Source organism: Aotus nancymaae, unplaced genomic scaffold (genome assembly GCF_030222135.1).
Source record: "Aotus nancymaae isolate 86718 unplaced genomic scaffold, 86718_ANA_hifiasm-v0.15.2.pri h1tg000046l, whole genome shotgun sequence".
NCBI classification, from domain to species: domain Eukaryota; kingdom Metazoa; phylum Chordata; class Mammalia; order Primates; family Aotidae; genus Aotus; species Aotus nancymaae.
The window spans coordinates 22,095,169-22,104,623 of record NW_026988460.1 but is presented as its reverse complement, the minus strand read 5'-3'; the positions used below and the strand labels follow the sequence as shown (position 1 = coordinate 22,104,623).

General features: G+C 40.7%; 1 protein-coding gene and 1 pseudogene across 10 annotated transcripts in view; both read left to right on the top strand.

Annotated features, from left to right (window-relative positions):
• Positions 1-41: 41 nt before the first annotated feature.
• FANCD2 (FA complementation group D2) overlaps positions 42-9,455 on the top strand; it is a 69,707-nt gene continuing 60,293 nt past the window's right edge. For 7 of the 10 annotated variants that reach the window (XM_012471902.3, XM_012471908.3, XM_012471900.3 and 4 more), the window contains exons 1-7: positions 42-103; positions 1,922-2,014; positions 3,437-3,577; positions 4,440-4,507; positions 4,669-4,772; positions 5,130-5,190; positions 6,741-6,793. In XM_012471902.3, coding sequence (XP_012327325.2) covers positions 1,951-2,014; positions 3,437-3,577; positions 4,440-4,507; positions 4,669-4,772; positions 5,130-5,190; positions 6,741-6,793 — 491 coding nt within the window. In that variant the 5' untranslated portion in view covers positions 42-103; positions 1,922-1,950. Of the gene's footprint in view, positions 104-162; positions 770-1,275; positions 2,015-3,436; positions 3,578-4,439; positions 4,508-4,668; positions 4,773-5,129; positions 5,191-6,740; positions 6,794-9,455 lie in introns of those variants that run through there. The other 3 variants (XM_064362010.1, XM_064362011.1, XM_012471917.3) reach the window with 3 other exon arrangements.
• Positions 7,983-8,082, top strand: LOC135268929 (U6 spliceosomal RNA; annotated as a pseudogene).

The following is a 9,455-nucleotide window of genomic DNA, read 5'->3' as shown; positions in this document are numbered from 1 at the left end:
CGCGGAAGTTGACGTCACGTCGTGGCGCGCCTCGGTGGCGTCAGAGCGGCGTCGGGTTTGGCGGGAAAGTCGAAAACGACGGGCGGCGACGACTTCCCGGTGGGTAAGTGGGGCAGTGGTCGTAGTCTCTCGAGGCCCCGCTCCCCTGCGGCCTAATCTCTAAGCCCGGGCCGTGTCCGCTCCCGGAACCTCGGCTTCCTCATCTGCTCTGAGATGGGATAATCCCCACAGATACCTCTCTGCGTCGTTCATATGAAGAAACGAGAAAGGCTTTTACCCTCCCCTCCTTCCAGATGAACCAGTCCAGGCGGTCGGTCTCAACTTCCATCTGTTGGACTTCTCTGGAAGCCTAATGGTATCACACGTGTTAAGGCCGGGTGCCTGGAAGCCGGATGTCCTGACTTGGCTTAGTTTTTCCATCTGCAAGATGGCTGATAATGGTTATCCGCATTAACCGTGGCGGCGATAAGTAAAAAGCTTAGCACAGTGCCCGGTACCTCGTAAATGTTAATTATTATAAGTCAATATTATTAAGAGTAAGTATAGGTGGTGAAGAGCGCGGGTGCTGGAGCCAGACTGCCTGAGTTTGAATCCCAGTTTTGCCACTGACGATGAGAAGAATAATGATACCCACCTCAGAAAGTTTTGTGGGAAATAAGCGAATTATTAAATATAAAGCACTTGAAACAGTTTTTGTTAGCTTTTAGCATTTCCCCTGCCCTGCCAGCTTTTCTCACTCTGAATATTCTCAGAAATTTTCTTTATGCCGGTAAGTATGCTGGGCATTAGGGACATTGAGTGAGACTGGGTTCCCGCTCTCAGAGAGCCCCAGTCTAGTGTGAGATAAGGGCTCCTAGATATACCCTGTGGAACAGGGAAGCTGCAATAGCAAACGCCCTTAGGGAGAGGAGGAGCTCTTTTCAAGGAAGGTGATATTTGATTGAATGTTTGGGTCTGAGTAGGAATTTCCAGGCAAATAAGAGCACTTCAGATGAACACCTTTGTGCAAAGGCACTGAGGCCACGAAGGTTCTGATTTACAAGATAAACTAAAAGGTCGTGTGGTTCAGGCACTCCCCTACCTCTGTCTCATTTCTAACTCCACATGTCCTTGTTTCAGTATGAGTATTTATTGCCTGCACTCTTCTTCTTATACCTCTTCTACTGGCTAACTCCTGTTTCAGCCCTCAAGTCCCTGCTTAAAAATCACTTCTTCAGGTCAGGCACGATGGCTCACGCCTGTAATCCCAGCACTTGGGGAGGCTGAGGTGGGTGGATCACTTGAAGTCAAGAGTTTGAGACCAACCTGGCCAACATGGTGAAACCCTGTCTCTACTTAAAAAAAAAAAAAAATCACTTCTTCAGGGAGATTGTCCCTAAGAAATGTCCTTGCTTCTCTTTACCACCCCTTATAGCAACTAGTCTAAATTTCCTAGTAAGCCCTCACAGAACTACTTTTATAGCACTTACATAACCGTAGTTCAGTACATTAAGGCTATTTGTTACTATCTGTAAACTCCCTGAGGACAGATACATGTCTGTCTAGTTCACAGTTGTAACTCCAACACCTAGCACAGTTCCTGATATGTAATATTGAAGTAATGAGTTAAAAGGACAGGTAGACTGGGGATAGATAATGAAGGGTCTTGAATCTCAGATGGAGAGCTGTATGTTTTATCCTTCAGCAACAGTGAAGTAGTCTGCCTAAGAGGAAACTAGTAAACAAAATCTTGAAAGGAAGGTAGTATTGGCCAGATATAGGAGTTGAAATTTGCTTAACACCTGGATTAAGATAGCATTAGTATGAAGATGTGAGCCCCTCTGATTTTTGGATACAGCAATTTTCTTTGAACGATACCTTTAACTTCTCAGAATTTAGCTTCTAGACGGTAACTTCCGTTCCCTGATTTTGCTCGAGGAAGTAATTTAATTGCAGAAGACGTTGGTCAAAATGATTTCCAAAAGAAGACTGTCAAAATCTGAGGATAAAGAGAGGCTGGCAGAAGATGCCTCCAGTAAGTATCTAGTCATTTGTTGCTTTATTTCCTGTAGCAATGTGTGAGGCATTTAAAGAGATAGAAAGTAAGTTTCTGCTTTTAAAATGCTGAGAATATTCAAAGTGTAATGGATAGAGCACGCAGAATTAAGGGAGAAATATAAAATATGGGATTAAGTTTTTGCCTCGAATTCTGCATATAACTTTGAGCATCCCCACAGCCTCTGGGCCTCAGTCTCCACATCTGTAAGAGGAATTACTGTTATAGACTTTCTGCTATACATCATTTAGGTGTTAAGACACAAAGACATAACATAGTCTCTACCCTTAAAAAACTTTATGATCTTCCTTCCTCTTGAAAAAAAAATTATGATCTTGACACATGCTATGATAGTGATGTATAAAGGAAAGATATATCAAAGCAAGCACACCAGAGGCAAAGAAACAATGCACACTCTGCCCATATGAGAAATGGTTGATGTCCAGATAAAAGGAGTTGACAGCTGGGAGCAATTGCTCACACCTGTAATCCAAGCACTTTAAGGGACTGAGGTGAGAGAATCACTTAAAGCTAGGAGTTCAAGACCAGCCTGGGTAACACAGCAAGACTCTATCTCTACAAAAAAATTTTTTTAATTAGTTGGGCATGGTGGCGCACACCTGTGGTCCCACTGTGGTCCCAGCTACTGAGGAGGCTGAAGCAGGAGGATCACTTGAGCTCAGGAGGTCGAAGCTGCAGTGAGTCACAGTAGCACCACCGTACTCCAGCCTAGGCGACAGAGTGAGCGAGTGAGACTGTGTCTCAAAAAGGGAGTGGGGGACAGGGGGTTGATAGTTCATTTATTGCACTCATCTACTCTGTTAAAGCAATTCTAACTTGGTTTTTGTTTGTTTGTTTTTATTTTAATAGGTTTTTAGGGAACAGGCTGTGTTTGGTTACATGAATAAGTTCTTTAGTGGTGATTTCTGAAATTTAGGTGTACCTATTACCTGAGCAGTGTATAGTGTACCCAATGCATAGTTTTTTAATCCCTCACCCACCTCCCATCCTTTCTCTTGAATTCCCAAAGTCCATTATATCATTCTTGTTGTTGTTGTTTTGAGATGGAGTCTTACTCTGTTGCCCAGGTTAGAGTGCAAGGGCATGATCTTGGCTCACTGCAGCCTCCGCCTCCCGGGTTCAAGCGATTCTTTGGCCTCAGCCTCCTGAGTAACTAGGATTATAGGCATGAGCCACCACGCCGGGCTAATTTTGTGTTTTTAGTAGAGACGGGGTTTCTTCATGTTGGTCAGGCTGGTTTCGAACTCCAGACCTCAGGTGATCCGCCCTCCTCGGCCTTCCAAAGTGTGGGGATAACAGGCGTGAGCCACCACATCCGGCCTGGGTTTACGTTTTAATTTTTCCTTTACTATTATTCTTGAAAATTTTGTCTGTTTTCAGAAACCAGGAACCAACCACTTCCCAAGAAGACAAAGAAATCTCATGTTCTTAATGACGTTGAAGAAAATGACAGCATCTTTGTAAACCTTCTTAAGACATCAGGAATTATTCTTAAAACCGGAGAGAGTCAGAATCAGCTAGGTAATATTTTAATCTAATTTTATTCTCTGGGTTCAATGAAAGAGCTTAGTACTGAATCATGGGTTTTCTAAATAGAGAGGCAATGAAGATTAGAAATGAGAGGACCATCTATCTTGAGACAAAGATGAATTGCCTTTTAGAAAATGGTACAGTCAGGCTGGGCACGGTGGCTCACATCTGTAATCCCAGCACTTTGGGAGGCCAAGGCGGGTGGATTGCCTGAGCTCAAGAGTTTGCAACCAGCCTGGGCAACGTGGTGAAACCCCATCTCTACTAAAATACAAAAAATTAGCTAGGCATGGCGGCATGCATCTGTAGTCCCAGCTACTCAGGAGGCTGAGGCAGGAGAATTGCTTGAACCTGGGAGGTGGAGGTTGCAGTGAGATGAAATCATGCCACTGCACTCCAGGCCTGGGCAACAGAGCAAGACTCCATCTCAAAAAGAAAATGGTACAGTCTTCAGTCCTCATTACTGCATGTTAAGTAAAGCATTTCTAATCCTTTTATTAGAAAAATGTTATATACCGTTATTTCTTTTGTGTTTTCTTATGGAAAAATAAATATCCAGAAAGCAACTATATCAGTGTCAGAATAATTTCAGAAGAAAATTTATAAAGCCATATAAGATTTTGTTTTGGGGGAACAGATTATTCTATCTTGCTAAGGTTATGGCAGGTCTTTTTAAGAACATTTAGTGGCTATCTGCTATCAAAGCTAAATCTTTTATGTGGGTTTAGAAGATTTGGCTCTGAAATTAGGTTGAAAATATTTTTATTGGTTTCATCAGGCAAGAAACTTGGGTTTTTAGAGAAGGAAAACTGTGGTAGGAGACTGGTAACCAGCTCTTCTTTTTTCTGCATAGCTGTGGATCAAATAGCTTTTCAAAAGAAGCTCTTTCAGACCCTGAGGAGACACCCTTCCTATCCCAAAGTATGTATTTTGCCCCTGGTATTTTTGCTTGTGCCAGCATAACTCTGGAATTTGGAATTTAAAGACACTGGTATAAAGTAGAATGGGCTAGAATGATTTTTAACAGCGAATATTAAACTAAAAATTTTATTCTTTTGTGTTTTTTAAATCTCCTTATTAAGATAATAGAAGAATTTGTTAGTGGCCTGGAGTCTTACATTGAGGACGAAGACAGTTTTAGGAACTGCCTTTTATCTTGTGAACGTCTGCAGGATGAGGAAGCCAGGTGTGGAAAGGAGGCATGGAATCTTGCTGAAATTCAATCTTTTAAGCTAACTGCATGGGGATGGGGAGGGAGAGCGCAGTTGTTTCAAATTTCATTTTTGGTATAAGCTCTTCAAAATTCCTAAGTTTGTGGTCACGAGGCTAAAAATCAGTGTTTTCTAGAATGTGTCTCACCTGTGTTGACAGAATTTCAAATCTCTACCTCTCCCTTGCTAAGAGCTATCTGCTCACTTCTGTATTTCCTGTCTAACAGGGTAGATCCTCTTTAAAGATTATGTATTTAACCAATTTTATTGAGAAAAGATGATAAAAGCATTAAAACAAGGAAAACAAAGTAGAAAACATGTCTCTTTTACAGTATGGGTGCATCTTATTCTAAGAGCCTCATCAAACTGCTTCTGGGGATTGACATATTACAGGTGAGACTGTTGCTTTTTCTGTGAACATTTAATGGATGAGGTTTGTGGTATATGCTCAAGTCTAAATGGCGGGAACACAGGATAGAGTAGGGCTAATTGGGGAATTTGGGTTTGTAACAGCTTCACCACAGCCCTGTTGCTGTGATGGGTTTGGTAGAGCAATGTCTGTGTTTTAAAATTGTGCTTATTAGACTAATACACCTGGTGGTCCCATTTATTCCCTTAGCATCTGATTCCTGTTTTTAAAGCTACATCCTATGTACTCTGAGTACCTGGTAATCTTTATCATATTCATATCTACATCATCTCCCATGTAGCTTTTTAGATGCTTATGTAATTTAATTTTTGTCCTTTATTCCTCCTCTTCTCTCTCTTTTTATTTTATTATTATTATTTTTTTGAGATGGAGTCTCCCTTTGTTGCCCAGGCTGGAGTGCAGTGGCGTGATCTCGGCTCACTGCCACCACCACCTCCTGGGTTCAAGCGATTCTCCTGCCTCACCTTCCCAAGTAGCTGGGACTGCAGGCCTGCACCACTATGCCCAGCTAATTTTTGTTGTTTTGTTTTGAGATGGAGTCTTGCTCTGTCACCAGGCTGGAGTGCAGTGGCGTGATCTCAGCTCACTACAACCTCCACCTCCCAGGTTCAAGCGATTCTCCTGCCTCAGCCTCTCAAGTAGCTGGGACTATAGGCGCACACCACCATGCCCTGCTAATTTTTGTGTTTTCAGTAGAGATGGGGTTTCACTATGTTGACCAAGCTGGTCTCGAACTTCTGACCTTGTGATCCACCCACCTTGGCCTCCCAAAGTGTTGAGATTATGGCTGTGAGCCATCCCACCCAGCCCTCTTTTAATATATTAAGTAGACAATACGATGATATGATTTAAATATCTCAAGTTCTACAAATGTATATAGAGCAAAAAATTTTCCTCCACTCCATTCTCCATTTTTCCTCTTCTCTTTTCCCCTACTGTTAATCTTTTCACACTCTTAAACTCTTTCTTTTCTTTAGAAATCTTGACTATAATTTAGTTTTCTTAAGTCTAAGAGCTCCCTTGTTTCTCTGGAGCGCTCCTCTTGCAACCTATTTAATAGTCTTTTAAAGTCTGCATTTCATGGATTAACAGTTATCATATTTAATAATATTTTGATTATCTGCTTATTTTAACTTTGCCTTGATAATCATTTTCAGTTTTTCAGAAGACAAATTAAGTCTTTGTATTCCAATAGCATATTCTAAAAATAAAGACGATATTCATGTGGATAGCCTTTTAATAAGGTATGAACTTTAGCCAAGTGTTTCCTCCAGGAGCTCTAGCTGGAGAGAGAATTATACATTTCTTTCTCTCTCTCTCTCTTTTTTTTTTTTGAGTCAGGGTTTCCTGTCAGCCAGGCTGGAGCACAGTGGTGCGATATCCGCTCACTGCAACCTCTGCCTCCCCAAGGTTCAAGCGATTCTCGTGCCTCAGCCTTCCAAGTAACTGAGATTATACATTTATATTGTGTATTTTGAGATCATCTCCTAACTCCCTATATCTTCTTTTTTAGCCTGCCATTATCAAAACCTTATTTGAGAAGTTGCCAGAATATTTTTTTGACAAGTAAGTGGAGTTGTTATGGAATGTTCAAAGTACCCTGGTGTACTTAAGTTTCTCTCTGAAAAGGTTACTCTGAAGACTTGGTTTCTCTGAAAGTCATAGTTATCATGACGCTTTTTAAGTGATTACTAAAATTTTACTGGAGTGTCTTTGAAGTTTCATCTGTTAATATGCCTTTGTAAAAATAAATAGGATTACTGTTAAAAGTAACTATTGGCCAGTTTTGATGGCTCACACCTATAATCCCAACTGAGGGGTTATAGGGAAGCTGAGGCAGGCGGATTGCTTGAGTCCAGGAATTCAAGACCAGCCTGGGCAATGAGACCTTGTCTCTATTTAAAAACAATGTTTTTTTAAGTATCTATTGCTTATGATAATCCCTAGTAGAAGGATATGCAATATACTGGTAATAGTAGTTGTTTCCAAATAGGGTAGCCATTTGGCTGGAATCAGGTATTCTATGAATACTTTTCCTTACCTTTTAAATTTTGTAGTGTATATTGAGACAGGGTCTCACCCCATCGCCCAGGCTGGAGTGCCATAATCATGGCTCACTGCAGCATCAACCTCCCAGGCTTAAGTGATCCTTCCACCTTAGCCCCCTGCGTGCCTGTGAATACAGGTGAGTACCACCAGGTCTGGCTAGTTTTCGTGGTTTTTTGGTAGAGATGAGGTTTTGCCATGTTGCTCAAGCTGGTCTCAAAACTTCTAGGCTCAAGTGATCCACCTACCTCAGCCTCTCAAAGTGCTGGGATGTGGCCCTACCTGTTTTTTTTTAATTACTTAGGAAGAAAATGAACAGCCTAATAGAAAAGTAGACAAAGGTCATGAATAGTTTACAAAGAAGAAATATAAGAACATCAAATATTTTAAAAGTTCAATTTTGTTAGCAATCAAAGGCATAAATTTAAAACACTATGTTAAAATAGTAAATATTAAATAAAATATTAAACAGTAAAATTAATGCATTTTTTCCTACTCTGAAATGGTTTCCTTGTTGAGTGTAGTGAATAGGCATGCTCGTACATTGCTAGTGAGCATATAAATTAGTTCAGGCATCGATTCCTAAGAGCAAAAGATTGTATGTGTCAAAAACCCTAGATTTTTGCATACCTTTTAACCCTAATGTTATATCTCCTGATTTATTCTAAGATAATAACTAAATGAAAATGAAATAACATTAGTTTATTGCTTGCTTTGGCAGCACATATACTAAAATTAAAACAATACAGAGATAAGCATGGCCCCTTTGCAAGAGTGACACCCAAATTTGTCAAGTATTCCATTTATTTTAAAAGATTACTGTTTAAAATAAAGAAATGTAAATAATTGAGATGTTCAAAAAATTGAAATATCATGTGCACAATAATAACTGTAAAAAGAACTAGTTAATATCATACATTAATTGAAAAAAACCCAGGTTACACATAGCATTTATATTAGGTTGGTGCAAAAGTAATTGCAGTTTTTGCTATTAGTAGTTCAGTATTTTGTTAAGAAAAGGAAGATGAACACATATACGTATGCATATTAATAGTGTACATTTCTGGCATGACAGGATTATGGCCATTTCTATGTTCTTTTTAATTATTTCAGAGTCCTGTAAACAGTAATAATAAATTTGAAGTTTTATTGTTTATTTTGAAACAGAGTTTCACTCCTACCCAGGCTGTGGTGCAGTGGTGCGATCTTGGCTCACTGCAACCTCCACTTCCTGGGTTCAAGTGGTTCTCCTGCCTCAGCCTCCCGAGTAGCTGGGATTGCAGGTGCATGCCACCACGCCCAGCTAATTTTTTGTGTTTTTAGTAGATTCAGGGTTTCACCATGTTGGCCAGGCTGCTCTCAAACTCTTGACCTCAAATAATTCACCTGCCTCAGCCCCATAAAGTGCTGGGATTACAGGAGTGAACCACTGCACCCAGCCAATGGTTTATTATTTTTTTAATTTGTTTTAGTAAATGGCTCATGCTGAATGCTTTATGTTCTGGCTAGTGTTTTTCAGTTCAGATTGGTTGCAGTAAGAAGGACCGTGTTGTCAAAGAGATGAAAGTGGTCCAAAACTTTAGATACAGGAGGTTGGAAGGAACTTGGAAACTATCATTTTTGGGGAAATGATAATTGAGCCAACATTTCTTTATAAATGGTTTTTTTTAATACTTTCATGAACATAATCTAATTTGACTTTTTTTTTTTTGAGACGGTCTCACTGTGTTGCCCAGGCTGGAGTGCAGTGGCAGGATCTCAGCTCACTGCAACCTCCGCTTTCTGAGTTCAAGCAGTTCTCCTGCCTCAGTCTCCTAACTGAGATTACAGGTGTCTGCCACCATACTTGGCTAATTTTTGTATTTTCGTAGAGACAGGGTTTCAGCATGTTGGCCAGCCTGGTCTTGAACTTGCGGCCTCATGTGATCTGCCCACTTTGGCCTCTCAAAGTACTGGGATTACAGGCGTAAGCCACTGCGCCTGGCTTATGCTTGCCTTTTTTAAGCACTTACTGTGTTATTAGTGTCTTAACTTTTTTTTTTTCTTGAAATGGAATTTCTCTCTTGTTGTCTAGGCTGGAGTCCAGTGGCGCGATCATGGCTCACTGCAACCTTCACCTCCCGAGTTCAAGCAATTCTCCTGCCTCAGTCCCCCAAGTAGCTGGGATTACAGTCATACGCCA